The sequence below is a fragment of the Electrophorus electricus genome, chromosome 18 (assembly GCF_013358815.1).
Source record: "Electrophorus electricus isolate fEleEle1 chromosome 18, fEleEle1.pri, whole genome shotgun sequence".
NCBI lineage: Eukaryota > Metazoa > Chordata > Actinopteri > Gymnotiformes > Gymnotidae > Electrophorus > Electrophorus electricus.
In genome coordinates, this window is record NC_049552.1 from 6,281,645 (window position 1) to 6,303,439 (window position 21,795).

At 39.4% G+C, this 21,795-nt stretch overlaps 2 protein-coding genes across 3 annotated transcripts; both read left to right on the forward strand.

Moving 5' to 3' along the window:
* The first annotated feature begins 475 nt into the window (after positions 1-475).
* On the forward strand, positions 476-9,573 carry sypb (synaptophysin b). Its single transcript, XM_027012190.2, has 8 exons — positions 476-585; positions 1,821-1,886; positions 5,260-5,384; positions 5,871-6,069; positions 6,736-6,927; positions 7,111-7,249; positions 7,954-8,122; positions 8,355-9,573. The coding sequence occupies exons 1-7, from the start codon at positions 568-570 to the stop codon at positions 8,088-8,090; spliced, it is 876 nt and encodes a 291-aa protein (XP_026867991.2). The 5' UTR covers positions 476-567; the 3' UTR covers positions 8,091-8,122; positions 8,355-9,573.
* Positions 9,574-10,240: 667 nt separating this feature from the next.
* On the forward strand, positions 10,241-19,312 carry plp2 (proteolipid protein 2). 2 transcript variants are annotated; one of them, XM_027012197.2, is made up of 6 exons: positions 10,241-10,322; positions 10,823-10,919; positions 15,839-15,994; positions 16,186-16,284; positions 16,460-16,556; positions 17,332-19,312. In XM_027012197.2, the coding sequence occupies exons 2-6, from the start codon at positions 10,824-10,826 to the stop codon at positions 17,343-17,345; spliced, it is 462 nt and encodes a 153-aa protein (XP_026867998.1). In that variant the 5' UTR covers positions 10,241-10,322; position 10,823; the 3' UTR covers positions 17,346-19,312. The 2 variants fall into 2 exon arrangements, with proteins under 2 accessions (XP_026867998.1, XP_026867997.1); XM_027012196.2 differs by lacking the exon at positions 10,241-10,322 and having other exon boundaries at positions 10,343-10,919.
* Positions 19,313-21,795: the final 2,483 nt, after the last annotated feature.

Genomic DNA, 21,795 nt, shown 5'->3' on the forward strand with positions numbered 1-21,795 from the left:
AATACATATCGGCCGAATTCCTTATGTAATTAGTTCACTTTGCAGAGAATTACTAGGGCGATTGGAATGCACCTGTAGCCAAAACAGCCATCAAACCTTCCATCGTTCACCTAAAATTATTTTTTTAACATTCGCATGTTTTCTAATGGTCAAGAAATGGTGCTAAAACATTTAGAGCTAAAATCTAAAAGACGCTACAAATATAACAATACAGCTATATGACGGATACAGATACATAAACCACACAGATACATAAACCATTTTATTTTTATGGTACATAGCAGACACAACATATACAGAATTTTAACTAAATTTACAGAAAACAATATGTCTGCTAACAAGTTGTGTGCTAAATTTGTACATAATGCATATAAACCTAACACAAACACTAGGTTACTTAGATGTTTTATTATCGGGGGAGACCTGTGTCCGCTGTAAAGGAACACGCAGCGCCCCCTATTGGCCTTGCCGTCTTTATCTTTAACCGAGTCGGCGTGGGTTGTACCAGATGTAACGCCAACCTCCTTCTGCTTGCCTAATCCTCTTATCACTGAACAGGCGACTAAAATGGATACTGTCAACCAGGTAGGGTTCCCAGTTCTACTATTTTCTTGCTAAAATTAAATGTGCCAAATTAATTTATTCAGTCATAAATGCAGTGCTGGATTTGAAAAGACTGCTGACAGTAGGGATAAAGGATGTGTTGTTGCGTTTGGATAAGAGACAAGAAAACACCAAAAGAGCGTGGCATGCCGCAGATACACTGATGCCAAGACGTTGATTCGAAGCGTTTTCCATCGCAGAATGCGGAGCACAGAATCCCTACAGAAAATGTGTGCCATGACAGGAGCGCCTAGCAGCGTCGCACGGACGACGCAGACGCATGTTGAACTGCAACACAACAAACAGCTGATGCTCGGACTGCAGATGCTTTGCATGTAGAGGGTTCAATGTCTCAAAATAGCTCGGTGATCACTAGACCCAAGCGATTACATCCCTAAAAGTATAGCCTAAATATGTATAGCCTCCAGTACATGCATGCTGCTAATATCAATATGCATGTTTTTACTGCGGCTATTGAGTGGATGTATTAAGAGGGGGACAGTCGTCGTCGCCCCCCCCCCCCCCCCCCCCCCCAGACTATAATAGTCTAGGGTTATAAATACCCTAGACTTTTTGTAGTTTGTTTCTTTCTTTGTTTTTAAGGTTGTTTTCCTGCAAAGTCAATGATTCAATCTTACAGTAGAAAGCATAAAAAACAGATATTTGCAAACCGAACGTTTTTTTCCTGATAATGCCACAACGCACGTTAAGTCTTCTTTAGTGCCGCATTCTTTCATAGACCCTGGACACTGGCATTCTGCCCAACGTACATCAAATCGTATTCCTATGCATTATTTTTGCTGTACCCAGCAAACGCTGGCCGTAGCTGCTTGCAGTCTCACCGTGGGAAGGGATAAGCAGCTTTGCCTAAATTTAATACAGGCAGTGTTTCTCTCCTCTCTGGTGCGCTCTAATTGTGAGTGTAGACGGGGCCTGACGCCCGGCAAAATAAGGACGGTCAGCTCCGCTGAGAGTAGCTCGGGTTAGAATGCGAAAGGGTGTATTTCACTATGATAAATAATAACAGACTTTTAAAAGATTCCTTAACATTGAGCAGTATCTGGAATATACATGAAATATATTGTTTTGTCGATTTGTCCAGTTCGATTAGATATGACCTCATGTTTTGTATGTTTGTAACCTAATGAGCGAGTTAAAATCTTTACCGATTGTAATATTGTTGTTGCTGTTGTCTATCTTGATGCGTGTTTTCACAGTTGGTCGCCAATGGGCAGTTCACCGTCGTCAAACAGCCTTTAGGGTTCATAAAAATTCTACAATGGGTGAGTGTCAATGATTTGTCTGCATAATCATAAAATTATTATATACAAAAACTATGTAGAATTTCCATGTACAAACCAGCCGACTACCTGATATGGTGTGCTGCTTGTGGATGTTATTAACGGAAATCCAGTACAGAGAAGCATAAATTCAGTAGTTTATTTTCATGAGTAGCCTACTTGTCTCGTACTTTACACACACAAGCAAACATGCATATGCACACATGCCAAGACGATATGACAGTAACCTTGGTTACTGTTGGACGGCCAGGTTATTTTGTGGGGGGGTGTTTGTTTGTTTGTTTTGCTTTATTTATTTATTACCAGAACGCCTTGGTGCCACCTTATATTATGTGGTACAGGTTTCCACTTTGTGTGCTGCTGACTGGACAGCGCAATGCGCGAGCCTTGCCCAAAAACGTTACTCAAGTGTCAAGCTGAGCCCTGGCATTCTTGCGAATTAAATTAAATTGCCTCTAAGCAAAACATAGGATTGGAGAATAGAAGAGTAATAATGCTTCAGACGTCGGGAAACACAGTCAAGTCTACTGCAGTCACTGTAAACATGAACTTTTCCGTTATAGATGGATGCATTAGTACATAACTTTTTCTTTCAGTGTTATGTCTAATGGCAGATTCTTTTCAAAGGTGTATGCAGAGATGGCCTCTATATTTGGCACAGTGTATGGTTTAGAAGGTCATCCGGATGCTGGATGGTCCGCTAGAATTATTAAATATTAATGTCAACTCCCCATTCTTTTTGAGTGTGTGTGTGTGTGTGTGTGTGTGTGTGTGTGTGTGTGTGTGTGTGTGTGTGCTGGGGGGGGTGGGGGGGGCTACACAGCATGTGTAGGCTGCACAATTGTGTGCGTAAGGCAAGCTAGGTGAGTCATTCAGACTCAAGAAAATAGCATCCAGGTAAAGCTTTTTTAGGTGCCTTTCTTTGTCCATGTGGTTTTTTTTAGTTAGAAGCAGAGTTTGGGATGAGCCACAAAAGGGTGGCGCAAAAGGATTTTAAGACATTTTTACAAATTATGCATATCCTGCACAATATTTAAAAAAAAAATGTTTCACTACATTTTAGAACAATAAGGGTGAGAAATTAATGAAGGTGGTGGAAGTTTCTTTTATTGTAGTCTTAAAAATCAGAAAAAATGCAGTTATCTACACCATAAAATTGATTTGATTGTTGGTTCTCTGTTGCTCATAGGATGTATGGATTCTGAATGGGGATTCTCCCTACAGTCAGAAACTAAACTGCCTTCTCTGCCTTTCTTTGCAATGACTCAAGGGTTCTCACTGCTTTCCTGGTAAAGTTAGGACGATCACAAATGTACACACATACAGCCACACCCTCACTCCATAATGTATATCAAAATGTATATACCCCTTTAGTAATATCCTGAATTCTAAGTTGCATTGTATGTATGAAAATACTGTAATATAAGGATATTATTACTATTATTAGATACAGGTCTGTAGGTTTTGTGGGTAAAATGTGGAATAGAGAAATATCAGTTTCTCTCTGCAACAAATCATAAACACTGTACAATAAACACAGTGACTTTCAGTACATCTCAGTATTTGTTAATGCCACAGCCTTGTTGTGATGGAATATGTATTGTTTAGTTCTTCTTGTTTTTCTCCAGCAAGTAATTATTTAGCTCAGCGTTGCTTGGAACATTTTTAAATGCACCACCCAGCTTGTAGCTCAGTCAGCATGAATGAGTTCTTGTTTATATGTGACAATCAGAGGTGTGAACTGTACAGTGTTCCTCGCCCTATTTTTTCTGCCACTCACTGCAGTCTAGCTGTGCGTTTGCTTGTTAGGCCAAGCTACCAAATAAGTCTTAGGAAATTGTGTGATATTAAGTGTAGATCTTGTTTATGTGAACACAAGCAGCACCTGTACCATTTGCCTCTATTTAATTGGCATCTGTTTGATGTGATTGGTTTGTGAAATATCATTATTACTATTATTTATTTATTTTAATTTATTCAAAGGGTCAGTTATGTCTCATAAACATATGATGAAGTGTTGTTTTAGTGTTGCTTTTGTGCCATTACATTACATTTAAACCTTTCTCTGACAGACTTCCTGTTCAACAGGCAACCATGATGATGGATGTACCAGCAACTGTGTGTTGCTTCTGAATGCTTGATGTAAAATAACGGTATGGCTGGATTGGCTAACCTGAAGGTCTTGCTTCAGTTGGTAATTAGATGGACAAATAAAAGGCTAATCTATCAACTATGAAGCAGCATTGGCTCAGTCCTACAGTGACCATATGGCCTAGCTTCCTTCCTGTTGAGACTGTCCCAATAGCAACAAGGTGCTGAGCTCAGTTTAGGTCATCACAAAAGAAATCTCATTTGGCATCAGATAATGAGAACAATGCAAAATGCAGAGAGTAGCTACCAGGTTATGCGAAAATTAAGGTATGTTGGTTCTTTTTTTGCCAGTTTATGGTCCGTTATACGCGTAGGAAACACCAATGGAATATTTTTTCTCACTGTTCATCACATCACCCCCTCCCCCACCATGTATACCCATTTTTAATTCCACAGCTATTTTTAATTCCATGCTGAACTCATCTATTTATTTAAGGTTGCTAGTAAGAGCAACCTTAAGGTGGGCTAGCAAAACTGCTTTGGGCCATTTCTCCTGCCTGGGTGCCTTTGTGTGTGAGGCGATGTGGCTAGGTGTGTGTTCACACAGCATACTTTGGCGGGGTAGAGGCACAGTGCATCAGGGCAGTGTGTTCAGTGACAGATGGCGAAGCACCTCAGTTTAATAGGCAGATTTTCCATTCAATCGGATCTGCCTGTAGGATGGGAAGGAGGAGGTGGCAAAAATAAAAATAGTCCAACTGTCTAGTGTGTGTGTGTGTGTGTGTGTGTGTGTGTGTGCGTGTGTGTGTGTGTGTGTGCGTGTGCGTGAGAGAGAGAGAGAGAGAGAGAGAGAGAGAGAGAGAGAGAGAGAGAGAGAGCAGGTGTGTGTGTATGTGTGGGGGAGTAGAAGGCAGGCACATGCACATCTTACTATTCTCAATCATAAGCAGAATAGATAACACAACAATCTATAAAGTAGCTTCAAGTGATTTCTACCAGACACATTTAGACCTTGGTTTCTCGGTTTCCACGGTAATGGGTAGAGCATGGTAACCTGTCATGGTGGTATTAGCTGGGGTGGGAGGGGGCATCTTCAATTGATTGGTAAGAAGGCTGAAGGCACAGCGGATGGCCCACTGCTGCTGACGAACAACAGGCTTCCTTTTCCAACAGAGTTCCAACAAAAAGATGATGTAAACTGTTCTCTTTAAATGAAGGTTCCATTAATTTGTACATCTTTGGCTTTTTTCTTTTTCTCTGCAAGTTTTTTGCCATCTTTGCATTCTCCACCTGTGGCTCTTACTCTGGAGTCTTCCGCCTAAGTGTGGAGTGCAAGAACCGCTCGGAGAGTGACCTCAACATCGAGGTGGAGTTCTCCTACCCATTCAGGTCAGAGCCACTGTTGTTCTGACAGTCCCCACTACACAGCCATTCCTGACTCTCCATATGCCACTGTTTTTAAATCAATGTGGTGGATCCACCTGGTTTTCATGCTGCTGGCTATGTGCTAAATGAGTGAAAGTAAAATTATGTAATTGTATCTCAGATGACTCCACACGGCTACAGATAGAGTGTATTTTCTGGCAAGATACTAAACTAGTCTAGATACTGAACTTAAATGAGCCCTGTTTTTTAAACATTGCTTATAGTTAATTATGCAATGGACAAATTAGACCATTAGATGAAATCTAACACATTAAATGGGAATCCGATTGGCTGTTTCATCTCTTAAGTTAAAGGTGGGTATTCTACAGTTCCCACCCCTCCAAATCGGGGAACTGACTGCCACAGCTTCAGACACAACACACCAAGTGAAGCAGTAAAAACCCCACCCACCACTCCACCCACTGACACACTGTCTCTCTGCGGTGGCAGGCTCCACCAGGTGTGGTTTGATGCTCCGACGTGCAAAGACTCAGAGCCGGAGCGGCTCTTCCTTGAGGGTGACAGCTCATCTTCTGCCGAGTTCTTCGTCACTGTCGGAGTCTTCTCCTTCCTCTACTCCATGGCTGCCCTGTCCATCTACATCTTCTTCCTGGAGAAGTACCGTGAGGGCAACCGTGGCGCACAGGCGGTGGGTCAGGCTATGGCTCATTCTGTTTTCCCAGCACTCACCTCTCTTGACTTTCCAATCCGTCAGACTTTCCTGAATTGGGGTACAATTATACAACCTTCTAACATTTGTCAAGCGGATGGTTCAATGATACACATATTAAATTGGAATAGTATAAATGTACTCAGTGAATGACCATAGAAATCTTAACTTTGGTAAATTTAATTTAGTTGCTGGTTATTTATGGACTGAGTAATAGATGATTGACCCCCATTAACTCATATTTCAGACCAAAGCCAGTGCACCTCATGCACTACTGCAGTCATTATTACAAATTAGGCAGATTAGTGTCAATAAAATATTTTTTAAAAACTACTCTTTATCTATGTTTGCTTGCTGGAAATATAGTGACGCTCTACTCAAAAACTTTGGCTAAATTGGCAACATGAAGCACCATGCTTTTGAAATGTTGATAATGTCCATCTTTTGTAATTCATGTGTATGTTTGGTAGAGTGTATATAATGCTGACCTCATGAAGCATGAGCACAGCATTGTTTTCAATGCAGCAGCTTCACTGTAAGAACGATACCTTTGCAGACATTGCTGATGTGTGATAATGTGTTTGTGTTCATTTGGTGTGCACTGGGTTACGTGTCACACACCTTTCCATTCCACCTCCTCCTCAGGATTTTGTTGTGACTGCTGTTTTCACCTTCTTTTGGTTGGTGAGTTCTTCGGCATGGGCCAAGGGCCTCTCAGACGTGAAAGAGTCCACCGACCCCGACGAAGTGATCGAACTCATCTCAGCCTGTGAACACGAGGAGAACCACTGCCGAGAAGTCCACGAAGCCGTTATGTCTGGCCTAAACACGTCTGTGGTTAGTGCACCAGCAGCTGCTGAAGCTGTGCTAATATATCCGTATCTGTTTGCAAATCTGCCATTTTCAACAACAGCTTGCTGAGGCAAATCGTTGGCATGACCAAGCAAACAAACAAGAAGAAGCACAAAGCATGCGGTGAATGCGTGACCCAGTGCCCACTCAGCTCTCTGGTTCCTCCAGGCGTTTGGGTTCTGCAACCTGGTGCTCTGGGGAGGGAACCTCTGGTTCGTTTTCAAGGAGACTGGATGGCTGAGCCTCTTCGCTGGCACCTACGCGCCCTCAGCAGAGAAGCAGCCAGCGCCAGAGTCCTACGACCAGGGTGAGCACTGACCACAGGGAACAGGGCAGTAGGGGAGGGGAAGGTAAGGATGTTCTGGCATCCTCATGGTTTGAATGGGTTGCCATGTCTTCTCCAGTGTTTAAAAGTAAGTTTAAAAGTATACATGACATTATTGATATAAAATTCATTTCTGCCACATCGTCAATGGTGGTACAAGTGATGGACAGATATGGAGTGGCAGTGTTTTAATACCAGAGGAGAAGTTCACATAACATAAACTTCTAGAACATTTCAACAAAGCTGTATAGGGGAAAAAAACATTTCACAAGTGTAGGAATCCATGTGATAAAATGAAAGTAAGGTGACTATGAGTAGGATGATGGGTAAATGGATGGAGTAGGTTATAAATATGTGGATGAGGTAAATTATTGGGGTAGGTTATAAATATTGTAGGTGTATATGTATAGGTGACCAGGATAAATGTATGGGGTAGGTTATAAATATGGCAAGTTATGAATAGTGTGAGTTTAGTGGAGTGTATGAATAGAGTGTGTTTCATTACGGTTATGAGTAGACACAGAGTGTGTTATGTGCAGAATATGATTAATTAATATTGGGTTTAGCTGTAGGTGTGTGTTATTGGGTGCTAAGGTCAAAAGAGAGTAAAACCATTCTGTTATTCCATGATAAAAAAAGTTTTATTTCCTCCTTTATGAAATTATTGCTTTGTACCGTTGTGACAGGCTATGGGCAGGACCCTTATGCTGGCTCCCAGGGTGGGTACCAGCCTGACTATGGTCAACAAGGAGGGTACGACGGAAGCTTGGGCCAGGGAGGCTATGATCAGGGTGGGCCTACTTCTTTCACCAATGAGATGTGAGCTTGTACACACAGCATGACAGATCTGTACAGGTGAGTAGCATGGCACTGAGATGGTGGAAAGGAGGGAAAATGCTTGTATTTTGTCATTCATGGACTGTAAGATTTATTTATTTTTTTTAAAGTTCAAATTTTGATATCATTTCTAATGTTCATCGCTGTGATATATTAATAATACTGCTTTTAATGGACACAAACATTTATTAACAAGTGTGTATGTGTTCTTCTTTGGGCGTGTGTCGGCAAACTTGTCTTTCTACCACAGATCATAGAAGAGGGCAGTTATGTGACCGAGAATTGTGGAGCCTGACTAATACCCATGATTCTGCGGTTCTAAGTTTGCTTGTGTGAACAGTGAGTGTACAGCCTGAGGGAGGGAGGAGAAGTCTACATGCAGGGGTTTGGGACAGGGTAGTTAATGTTATATCCAAAATGAAAAATGTTTTGCACTTAGGAGGAACAAAGGCCCTCATTAAAATATGCTCTCTACTTCTTTTTAAATGATCTGCTGAAAACTCCAGGGAGATGCTTGTTATTATAAAAACTTGAACATGCTACCAAAAAACTTATTTAGAATTAGACCATTTTGAATGAATGATAGTAATATTAAACATGGAGGAATGTGTTTGTTTGTGCTGTGTAAATATTTCATAAAACATATATTTAAGTAGCTCCATATCGTGAATAAATGATTTATTGAATTGTAATTATAGTATTATATATAATCAAGGTTATAATCAGTCTGTTTCCAAATTGAGAACAGAAGAATTCATCTGTGCTGACTGCTTTGTTGCTCAGTAGTACATTCTGCTTGTATTTTCTTACATTGTTTTTATTTATTTTCTCTCTCATGTTTATCACTAAATACTTAATTCTTCAAACCATAGCAAATAGGTTAAGTTTGTAATTCCAATATCATCTGGTTAGATGTTACTTATTCACTTATTTATTTTCATTTTATTTGGAAAAAATCCTGAAATGAAGGAAAGATGAAAGTCAAAAATTATGGACAACATGTGCATTTTGAAAGTCGAAATGGAAGAGAAAGTCCAGACAGCAAGGGGAGAAAAAGAGTAAAACCGGATAAAGTTTTATCCAGCCGAGCAACATCATAGCATCCAAGCGGATTCAAGCTGTTAACGGGACTAGCTGTCCTTAACAATTATACACACACTCTTAAGCAGTATGTTTTGTTTACATTTGATTAAGTAACATGCCACATTTGACTTTATAGCCACAGTGGTTCTTAATCATTTCATTTTAATTTAATTCAGCTTCACTGTCATTCAATACACTTATAACAATACACATATTAATATTAAAGTGTTGGAAGTGACAAATGTGCACGCGCACACGCATGCACGCACACACGCACACACAAAAGCCCAGCCTCCAGCAAGGTTTGGTATGACAACTGTATTGAGGACCTGATCTGTCACATATGCACCAATACAGAGGTTCATATATATATATATATATATATATATATATATATATATATATATATATATATATATATATATATATATATATATCTATCTACAAAAAACATACACCAAAAACAAAACCTGAAAAAAACCCATAGAGTTTTCTAAGTTCAGGATTTATGTATAAATCAGAAGATGAAAATGAATATTGGGTGTTGGGACACAAGGTTTGCATGGTCCCTTAAACTGACAATTATGCATTTATCTTTGTTACAGCAATATAGTAGACTATTATTAAGCTACTCAATCATGAAAGTCATGAATGTAAGGGACTGGTTTTATTCTTGAGCGGTATGTCCAAAATGTTTTTACAAGTGAAAGTTTAGGTTTTGTCCGTTTCTTTATTTTTCATCAACGTTCGCCCCCCCCCCCCCCCCCCCCCCCCCCCCCCCCTTGTGTATTTTTTCATGTTTAATAAAGTATTAACTGTCAGTAACAGGTCGTAATAGTGGTGGTGTTGATATTTGGTAGACCCTGAGCCAATACTATGATGCTGGAAATTAGTACTCAACGAAGGAATGAAACTGAATTTCTTTACATTTACTGCTCCAAGACATTTCGTATATACGCATAAAAGACATTTAAAATCGAACAGAAGCTTAAAAATGCATTGTCGCTAAATGGCCACTAGAGGGCAACATTAAGATAAGATTGTTTGTTTAGTAGACTATAAGTGTCTTTGAAGGTTGAACGTAGCTGCAGTCAGATTATGCTTGTATCGTCGTATTAATCAACGATAAATGCAGGTACAAGTATTTTTTTAAATGTGAGGTTTAGTCTAAACTTTCGTGGACTGAGTAATGAAGCGGTTTTCTTTTCGTTCATTGGTTGCCAAAAAGCGCCTCTGTAACCTATATGTCTAATTTTAAAGTACAGGAGCTGTACTGCTGACGCGAAGATTACTGGCATCAAAATTATGTATGACGATTTTTACTTATGTAGGTACATATTTAGCATACCACGTGTCCTCCCCCCTCAATATACAAGCACTGGAGAACTGAGGCAACGCCCGTGCTTCGTCTCCACGGAGGACTTTTCTCGTATATCTGGATTCAGTCGTAGATGCGTTAGTTACTTGTTGGCGAGTTTCGTCAGCTAATTTTGGTTGTAAGGCTGTCTACTCTCTCTTTTTTGTTAGCTATCTTGTTCATTTGGGTCTGCAAAATTTTTCGACACGTCAAAAAGGGTTTCATTTGTCTTGACTTTAAAATTTTCGCTAAGTGCGTTGACTATCTGAAATCTTCAGAATGACAGACACCGAAACAAGCCCCGCTGCCAACTGTGTGGAGAAGTTGAAGACCTATATAAGGACTCGAAAAGGAACTATTCTCGCTGTGGAAACTGTAAGTTCTGCTGTATACTGTCAGTTGCCTTAATTGCCCTTCACACCACTATCTGAACTATGCAATAATATTTCGAACATTTGTAACGTAAGCCATCTTGCAAAGTTTGATTTTAGTCGGCGCATGCGCGTAGCAAACCGCTAGCATGTTGCCATGACGTTTTGTCACCTTGTTTTCTTCGCAAAAATATACGTTATGGAGAGACTTTCTCGTTAGTCACTTTTCTTAGTTGATCTCTCCGTTGAAAAATATCAAGAGTGCATTAATATTAAATATGGTTTTACAATATTAGATTTGGTTTTAATTTCTCAGCCACCTACATTTTTAAAATCTGCGGATAACACGATGAGGAATTTGGTTCAGTAAAGGGGAAGCAAACTATAAAAACCCAGACGGAATTTTAACAGGTTATTAAAACCAGACGAGTTAATGCGATATAATTAATACACTTTATACGACAGAATGTTGTGGCTACACATGCCAAGAATGGATTTAGAGTTGTAGTACTGGTAGTATCTGAAATGCTACTCTACACACGTATGAGCCATGAAAAGATGAGATTCTGACCACTTGTTCTTGTATGAATGGCATAAGGTCAAAGAGTTTCTCACCTGCCAGCTTTACTCAGTAGGTCACAGACCTCCTTTGGCATAGACATGGGAGAATATTTTAACTTAAATAACACTTAAAACCAAACAGATATTTATTAGTATTGTATATATATGCCATCTGTAACCTATGTGCAATTGCATGTTATTGCTTGATGACAGACTTCATGGGTGAATATTTATTGGACTAATTTACTTATTCAAACTTTCATTTAAACCTTTATTCAAAGCAACACTAGTGGTTTGCTTCTCTATAAATTAACACACAAATGCCACAACACCTGTGTAGTTTCAGTGAAATGACCCACAAATAGTGCACACAGAACAGCCCCACAGTCCTTACTTTGTAGTCCATTTTCAGGCCTGTTTAAAGTATGCACACAGATGTGTAAAACCCTCTTTCAATAGGGAAGGAAGTGCTATAAATAGAATCTGATGCAGGGGAAAACTGCAAAAACTATTTCCATTTTCTAAGGAATGCATGGGCATTCTGACTTTCCATACTCTGCAAAACATTTGGTTCATCTTCTTCAGTGTATAGACTGTGTGTATAGAGATTTAGCTCTAAAATCAACAGTGGTTGATAATTGATTTTAGCTCGTGTTGGTTCAATCCATCGGTCACTTCTTTTGTCGGATGTGCTCTCATTTCTCCGGTTTCAATGATATCACCTTCACTGAGCGTGGCTGCAATTCAGAACTACACTCCCATATCTGCTGCTGTGTCTTGATCTTACCCATGTCAGTATAGTACAAAAAAGTAACAAATAATGGTATGAAAGTGGGGGAATTTTGAGTTTGAGTATTCTGCCCTGCTGTTTGTTTGTTTGCTTTATTTTAATGTTATTTGTCTGCATCTGTAGCATTGTAGAAATGTTGGAGCATATAAGGAGTAACTTATAAATATTCATAAGTATGTATTTTTATTTATATAAATGTGCATAAATGCACTGAAGCATCAAAAACATTTTTCCCAGTGCTAAACATGCAGCCTTGCCCACATCACATTCTACACATGACAACAGAGCTTCTTTCCTGGACCTCACCCTAACTCTCAGGATAATGTGTTTTGTGGGAGTCTGTCTTGGCTTGCTGTCATGTCAGAACACAGAGATCTTATTTGAGGCCTCTTCTTTACACCGTTTTACATGTTTTGGCAGCAGGGAGGGTACCTATAGAGCTCTTTCAAAAGGGTGAATCAGGTTGCAGTTAATTCATAACTATGTAAGTGTCCCTGTTCCTGTCATCCTGCCATTGTTGAACCAGGACATGTTGTTTTATTCTCGCAAGAGCTGTGCTGTTTGTGTGAGTTATGGTTTTCAAGACCACACACAAACAGAGCAGACACACCCACCCCGATGGAAGAAGGACTGTGGGCTAGTAAACTACCCAAGCTAAAGCCTGAAAGAGGCATGTGGGTCTGCACTTTTTATAACAGTGTGCTCTGTATTTATATAGATGCATTATTTCAAGCTTTAAGGGATAAAGTACAAGCATGCCTAAAGAGGCAAAAATGTGCCTAGCACCTGTTGGATAACAGATCGTGAAGTCAGTGGGTGTTTCCCTTTGCACTGGGAGTGCATGAGTTCTTGTGCTTCTGTCAGAGTTTCCTAGCGCTGGCCGTTATATTCTATGCATGTGTCCATGTGCTTCTCTTATGACCACAGTTTGTCATGGTGGGCTGATGTTCAGAACATTACTCTGTGCATATGTGTGTCCTTGTGTTTTATCACTGCATGCATTACTTTTGTCTCTCTGCAGTTGTTCTTGTTTATGTCCTCAGCAGGTGCCTGTTCAGCTGCTCGTGGCCCTGCTTACTATGTGTGGTACAGGCGGGCGCTGATCTCTCACTGTGCCTGTTCTTCGTGGGCCAGCAAGGCTGGAGGCCTGAATAGAGCCTCATTGTACGCTAGCCGGAGTTTAGTCAGCCGCTGAGGTCCGCAGAGGCAGTGTGTGCCAGCCCCGCAACTCATAAAGCTCTGATGCATATGGGTGGGAGGGGATACTGGCTCCTTACATCACCCCCCCCCCCCCACTCCCCACCCTCAGGGGCCACTAGCCTCTGTTGGGCTTCTGACTTCTTGCAGAATATTTTGAGTTGAAACAAAAGTAGCTCTATACTACACTGGGTTAAATATGTTTACATTCAGTTTCAAGGACAAAAGCCTTGGAAATTCTCAGATTTCACTCTATCCTGTCTTTTGTTTGTCTCAGTACTAAATACCATTCCAACATAAAAGATGAAGTTGTAGAACTGGAGCATGTATCCGTTAGCATTTGCTAGTCTATGGCATGTTACCATAGCTGTATTTCATTCAGTTAGTTAAAACTGTGTTGACTGTGTTAAGCATTTATCAAGCATAGCAGAATGAAGCCATGCAGGCGATTGTTGAGGAACAGTGCTGGCAGTAATTTACATGCGTACCCATACAGGCCTCCACAGTTCAACAAAGTGGGTTGATAAGAATGCCTTGCTGTCTTTTGTCATTGGCTGCTTTGGTAGAAAAAATACCATTTTCAGCCTTCCTAGAATACTTGGCTTGAAAATGAAAGTAGTGTACTCCTATGAAGTCTAAAACTAAAAATTAAGAGCATTAGTACCAGTGGCAGTTAAGCCAAGTCGACAGTTGCATTCTGAGTATGTGAGCCACAGGTTAGGGTTGGACTTCCAGCTTCCTAAAACTGCTACGTGATCCAAGTCCACTGGGTGTGATTGCATGAGGAGAGTCCTGGTCCCCTACATGAGTTCCTTCTAAGAAAGATGATGGCTAAGAAAGATGGCTTTTTTCAACATCTGTCAACATCAGAGTTTGTGGGCAACAGCTGTGTTGCCCAAACACTTGATTTCCTCTGCTCTCCATTTGTAGACCTTTATGTCTCACATGGCATAAGTCAACCACAGATATTTTGGAGCAGGAGAGTGCAAGCAGACATCTGGCCTGTCGGCATGTCTTCCAACTTGACAACCGCAGCTTCAGAGAACCAATGACAACCAATGACTACCGCAGCTTCAGAGAATGACCATCACAGTGGTGGTGTCTTGCAAACAACAGGCAGTTCTTGAGCCAACACTGACCTACAAGCACCAATGCTACAACTGTCTGGCTGTGTGGTGACATGTGAGCCTGCTTAAGGTGGTCTTCCATGTTTGTTAACCAGCTGATGACGTGCAAATGAGAGCCAAAAATAACACGTTTCAGTAACATTTGGAATATGTAGATAAACGTGGTTTCAGTGTCAACTGGTCAGTCGCATGTGAAAAGAAGGTAGCTAGAAAAGGACTTTCCTTGCAGTTTCAGGTTGCTGTATGATCAGTTCATTGGGGTTTATTGTAGCAACAGAGAGCAAGTCGTGAGCAGTGACCTGCAATTTGACCGGGGACTGAGACACAGCCCGGTCTGCAGGAGCAGATTCCTGGTGTGTTTTATGTTACTGATGATAAGTAGCTGAAATAAAAAGAGGACAAGCCTGGTACCTTTGTCCCGGGTAACTTGGTTTCAATTCTGTAAGCTTTAGAACTATTACATAGGACAGGTGCTACTTATAACTTTTTTGTTTCCCTGAAGAGTGGCAAGGCTGAGGATTTTATAAAAACGTGAATACTTGCATTAGGCAAATGCCTTGTGCATATGAATCATTGCTAAGGTAAAATGTATAATTTATCACTCCAACTTTTGTAGAACTTTCCATGCTGCCAAAGACATAAATTACAGTGCTAAATTCCAACTGTAGAAATAGACCACACATGAATGAGGTAATCTGAGAGCTGGCAGCGAGTTTGCCGTGTAATCGCATGCCATAGCTTCGACTCCCATAGGTGTTCTTCAGCTTAAAGGACCTTCATTGGAAACCTTGTAAGGTTATTCCTTACCCAGCCCCAACTTTAGCATGGTGTGGAATGCCATGGAGCCAACCCCAGGCCCTGCTCCTCCTCCTAACTGCACCACAGGACTGGTGGGGGGAAGTGAAAAAGGGATGTTTAATGGCCTTTCCAAACTACCAAGGAAACGAGGAATTTGGAGCATGGCTGTTACCAACAAATGGTTGGCACTGTTGGTTTGTGGGTAGTAGCATTTGGAAGTAGACCCACTCAACAGAATTAATCAATATATAGCTAATGTAAAATTAAAAAGGATTATTGCGTTAAATGGCAAATTCTAACAAGGAAATCATCATATTACAGCTAAAACACAACAAATAAAATTGATGCGATACGTTAACAAGATGTTTATTTTTTGTAATATCACCATACAAACTAAACTTGGCATTCTCTCCGTTTTTCCATCTCTGTCTTTCTTTCTTTACAATGCAGGTCCTGAGCTTTATTATGCTTTTCTGCTATGCAGCCTCTTACTATGGAGGTTATTCAGCAGTGCCTATCTGCGGCATGATCTTTGCCATCATCTTCTTTGTCATCTTCATGATGGAGCTGGACAAACAGCTTCTCTTCGTCAACTGGCTGTGGACGGTAAGTGGCACAGGAGCAACACCGCAGCGTTTGAAACAGTGCTGCCAGTCCAACACAGAAGTGCCTCTACACTAACCTTAGACTGCCTTCACACCATGTAGTGCAGCAGTAGTAACAGCTTAGTGCTTTATCCATGACCACAACAGGTTACATCTATGACATAAAATATATGTGTGTGATGACTCTTGTAGGACTTTAGCCGAGCTGCTATTGGTGGACTGCTCTATATCATCACCTCTCTGTTTTGCGTGGCTGGTGGATCGGGCGACGGAGCTCGCATCGCAGGCGGGGTCAGGCGACTTTCTTTCACCCTGCTCATACGATGCATGTGTAAAATAATAACATCAAAGTTTCCATAACCTTTGGAACTACCTGTCTCCTTGCCTGTTCAGGTTAATGAAACAGCTGAACTACTCTTGAAGTATTAAGTATGGGGGAACAACCTGTCTGTCCTCTCTGTTACAGGTTTTTGGCCTGATCGCTGGCCTCCTGTTTGCTTATGATGCCTATCTGATATTTATGGACATCAAGAACACTAGAGGGCGGTCAGCTGCTTCCACTGGTACAGACAACATAATGTACCACATATAATGATCAGTTTATTTGGTCAACCCTCTCCATAGCTGTACCTTTTTCAGTCAGTCATTTGTATAGTAGGTTACATGGCTGATCATAACTTTTTCTCTGCACAGATATTCCTTGTTTCCTATTTTATGAATAACCTTTTAAAAAGGGTATTTAATCTCTGGATATTTTGGGTGTATAAAAAAGTTAATCAAGCCAACACCTGCTGTTGGGTCAAAACCAGGTCACTCTTGGAAGAGGCCAATAAAGGTTGCCACAGTTTACTGTGGTACAGTCCTGACTTTAGAGTATGGTACCATTTCCAGGAGTGGGGTGATTAAAACTTAAAATTGACAGTAAAATGTATGGCAGCCTGTTTGGTACAGCTGTACATTAGGCATACCTTATAGAGTGATCACGCAGTGTACACACATGCAAACACACAAACTTGTAGAAGTTTGCATGTTCAACTCTTAGTACACTTCTTCAATAGAAATAACTTTGCGCTGTTTACGATGGTAATTTTGATTTGAACCGTATTTGAAGATTTTACTAGTAATTGTAGGAACTAAATGACAGCATCCTAGCACTTAGTACACATTGATGACAAGAAGTTACAATCCATCAGTTATCCATTATAAACATGCATTGCCTGAAAGTTTTCCTATGTGAATAAGGAAGAGAAGGTTTGGTGCATTTATACATTTATACATGCAACAACTCACTAACTACTATTTTCTCACATTCATGTCTTCATTGTTTTTATTCAACAGATGACCGAGTTTGAAGAAAACAGAACAGCAGCAGTACTTTCTTGGAAACACTTGGAAAGGTTGACAAAGGGCTTTAACAATGGCAAAAGAAAAAAAATGTTAAGAATGTCTAAGGTCTGTCACGGTATGATAAGACAACTGTTGTTGAACTGGGAATGCTGTGTGACATTGGTCTAAGCTAAGTGGCCACCATATACAGCTGAGGATCCAGTGGTGAGCCTGTTGAGTAAAAACAAACAAACAAATGAATGATTGAATAATTAGAGAAGCTGGCATCTGTCAGTGTGCTCAAAGAGCTTCTCTGCAGAAATTGTAGCTATCAAAGCACTATTGTTTCAATGTTGCCATATAGGACCTGTTTACTGTCAGGAAGCGATCATAAGAAATTCAGGAAAGAATGAATAAGTGACCAGATTGACAAAACTAACTGAACGAGCTTTTGTGGCTGCTCTTCACAGACATGGCCTTGTTTTTATCAAGTAACTGAGAGAATGACGCTTCAGTTCAGTTTAGGTTGGTGCTATTTTCGTGTCTGTTAATTGGGAGAAGTGTGCTTACATTAGCAAGCAAAATGTGTACATTTTCAGGTACAGTAGATAATGTTAACTAATATTTGATAACTATTGATTTGCTTTAAATAAAGTTTCTATGGTAGTAGGGATGAGTTTTTATAATAAGTTAATGTCTTGTTTATATGTTGCCATAGTGATCTCTTTATTCAAAGACTCTGTTTATGGTAGGTGGAATAGTAATATTCAGAGTGATTCAGTATCAAATTCATAAAGGAAATTATGTAACATTTTGTATTTTGCCATGTTTCTAATCAGATTTTTGCTCCACTGAAAAAAAATGTTCATGGATCAATTTTGTATGGCTATATATTTACAAAAAAACTACTCACTGATTTTAAATGTGTACTGTAACAGTTCTTTTCTAAATGTGTGATCTGCTCTAATTAGTTTTTTATGCTTGTTTTGACAGATTTTTATTTTCTTTATTCATTTAGCCCCATTGTTTAAAGGAACCCCAATACTTTGTGTGGAAACTTGTCCATGAAGTTGGATTAAACACCCTAGTTGTATGTTTCTGATTCGAGTGTGTAGTAATATTCAGTGCTTTCAGCACAGCATATTGGAATTTTACAGCAAAAGTACTTTTACCTTTGCCAATGCCATGTCATTGTGTATCTTTGTCAAAAATTACAATCTCAGGATATATCTTTTTAAAAATATTTTAGACCAAGTTTATCGTTGAAAGAACACACTAGAATGTAGTTCTGCAATATTTTATTCATTTGTCATTTTTCTAATGTCACTGTTATTTTGGGGTTTTTACCTGTTCAAATGCCAAATAAAAATCTGTTAACCATGTCAAAATATGTGTGGTGGCAATGAATAAGAAAGGTAAACAATCAGCTCTTTCATAATAAAAAGTTGCCATCATGGAAAATGGTTGACGCATAAAAGGTGATGAGCTAAACGTAACTTTTCCCCCGTTTTTCTATGACATTGTAGTGAATTGTAGTGAAATGTCTATTACCACAAACAATAATTCTAGCACATCTTAGTGTACTTATAGCGTATTTTATTTCACTTATTGTAAGCGTGTTATGCAACTGTTAAATGGGGCCTATAGTAAGTATTCTAAATAAATGTAAAACAAGCTATAACCCTGTAACAATAACTGTTAAAACCAAATACTATACATGTTAGAGATCATCTTATTAAGACTTCATATGACATTTTATGCAGTTTATATTATTGCTGTTGACGCGTCTGCTTTTGATCATAGGAGGACGCCCCACCCTTTTGAGTTTTGGCTACTCTCCAGGGTTCTTTCTCATGCCCTTAAGGAGATTTCCATACAACTTTTGCCTTTGGGTTCTTCACTGGGGGCTTGGACTCACATTTATAAAACTGATTTGTGACAAAGGCTGTTGTAAAAAGCACTAAATAAATAAATGTTACTTGATTATTCTGTAGGCTACCTGAGAGATGTGCAATTTACTTTTTTGTCTGATGTATTAAGATGGTTCTGAATAACTTTGGTGACCCTAAATATTAATTACAGTTAAGATGTGTATTACATATTAACTAGGCCTATAACTCTCTAATATAATCACAACTATTCCTTTAACGTATAACAACTTCCATAAATGGTTACTGCATCCTGTCTGACTCAGATCGTTTCCACAAATACGTGGCCTTGCTAATTTCAGAACATTAACACTCCCTCTATGCCATTTTTTTTCTTGCCCTTACGTGAATCGTGACTCTTTGCTATATGCCGGTGTGTATCTAAGTCAGAACATGCACGACCCAATTGCTCATGCCATGTCCCGAAACTACAGATCGTACGGATGTTAGTAAAGTTTGCCTAATGAGTTTGCTCATCCATCCTTTAAGCACTCAGACTGAGTCACGAACGCAAGGAGCTCCTTTGGTTACAGGCGTTTATGTTGCCCATCCATGCATTCAAACATATGCCGCGAGAACTATATAAATAAAATAAACAAATCATAAAATGATTCTCGAGCAGTACAGAAATATACTCATAGATAAGAACCATAAAAACAAATTGCACAAACACAAAATACAGATTGCAAAATCTATCAACCTTGGAGTATATACGCCGTTAAACGATAATTAGCTTGAACTGATAATTAACTTGAACGGTAGGCTATCTTGGTTTTATACGTGAACTCCGGAGTATATAAGTCGTTATCAAGCTCGCCAGTGTATCCATTAGTTACATCTAAGTATTCCATAAAACATACAGACAAACTGCCGACCTCAAAGGTCGCGTTAACTAAAAATGGGTAAGAAAGTAAACTTCAAGCTTTTCGAGTCTTCGCCCAGTTGAGAACTTCACGAACATTACTACACAGCAATTTAAACGTTACCAAACACGCTTCCTTTCCTGCATAGCCCCTCCCAATGACCCGATTCAACATAGAGAGAACATTGGTTCCGCTATGACATCAGATATGTCCTGTTCTTACATTATGTTAATTATATGCTTGTTAACTGACTTATAATTATTTGAGTAAATGTCGATTAGTTATATTTAACTCAAAAAAGCAACTTAACTGCATAACTGACTTTGATGGAAGCTACACCCTAGCAAGAAAGATTTTAAAAATGAAAAATTAACATTTTAACTAGGTTTTTTTTATGCACTCACAAGATGTACATGTGTACAGTGAATAGTAGGTGCTCCTAATACAATAACCTGAGGATGTTTATGCAAGACACCTATTCATTTTGGAAGATATTGTGCTTTTTTCTTTTCTTATCCAACCTTCACATCTTGCATGACAAGATTATTTTTCATTCTGTTAAAATTTCAGAATATATCTTTTTAAATTCCTAATTGAAAAATAACAATAGATGGTAGTTTTGCAGTATTTTATTTGTATTTTGTCTAATACGTCACTGTTATTCTGCGAGTTTTGAATGTTGCAATGGCAAAAAAAAAAAAAACATCCGTTATAACCATATGCAAGCATGTGTTTTTTAGCAATGACCAAAAAGTGGAAATAGTCGAACTGATATTTAATCGCAGAAAAGGTGACATCCCTGTGTGAAATGGTTGTATGCCACCACCTTCTGGTGTGTAACTGAAAGGCTTGTATAACCCTGATTATACAGGGATATTCCGAGCTAAATGTAACTCAACTTTCTACATACCAGTGTTCTGTCTATTACCATAGACAATCAATTTTAGCATGCCTCCGTGTACTTATTTAATTTATTTTAAGCAAGTCTGAAATATACACGCGGCAACACAAGGCTTGTACTTTAGTAAATATTATAAATACATCTAAAGTAAAATATATGTCCTGGCTGAGCAGCCACTGATTTACTGATTTTTGCTTTTTTGGTTTCGTGGTTTTAAACAGCATGATTTTTCAAAGGATCATTTTATCGAAGATGCAACGCGAAAAATATGCAAAATGCAAACGTGTAAAGCAAATTTACGCTGAGCGATATCTTAACGTTGCTAATGTCTTTAAAAACAAACAAAAAAACTCCTTCCATTCCGTGACAAAATAAAATGATTTTTGATTTTGCTGTTTCAAAAACATTCATTCAAGAGTTATGTCACTGTGAGGAAATCAACATGACCCAAACTAAGTTTGAGAAAATGTTCCAATGATCATCACTTTGCTGCACTACAGAGGTGCTCCGATGTTGACATTGAACTAAGACGTTCCATTGAGCCACACGGTGGCAGCATCTAATGGTAACCTGAGAGAGGTTTAAAACAACTCATGGCCTCGCTATTCTTTCTCGGTGCTTCTAAACATTGGCCTTGTGGACCTATGCTTATGACATCATAGCAAAAAAAATGAATAGGTGTAGAAGATAATTTTTAAAAAGTGCAGTGCACAGCACACCTAAAACTCTGCAGCGTCACCTGCAACAAAGCCTCAACAGCCACAAATACGCAGGCTATAAGAAA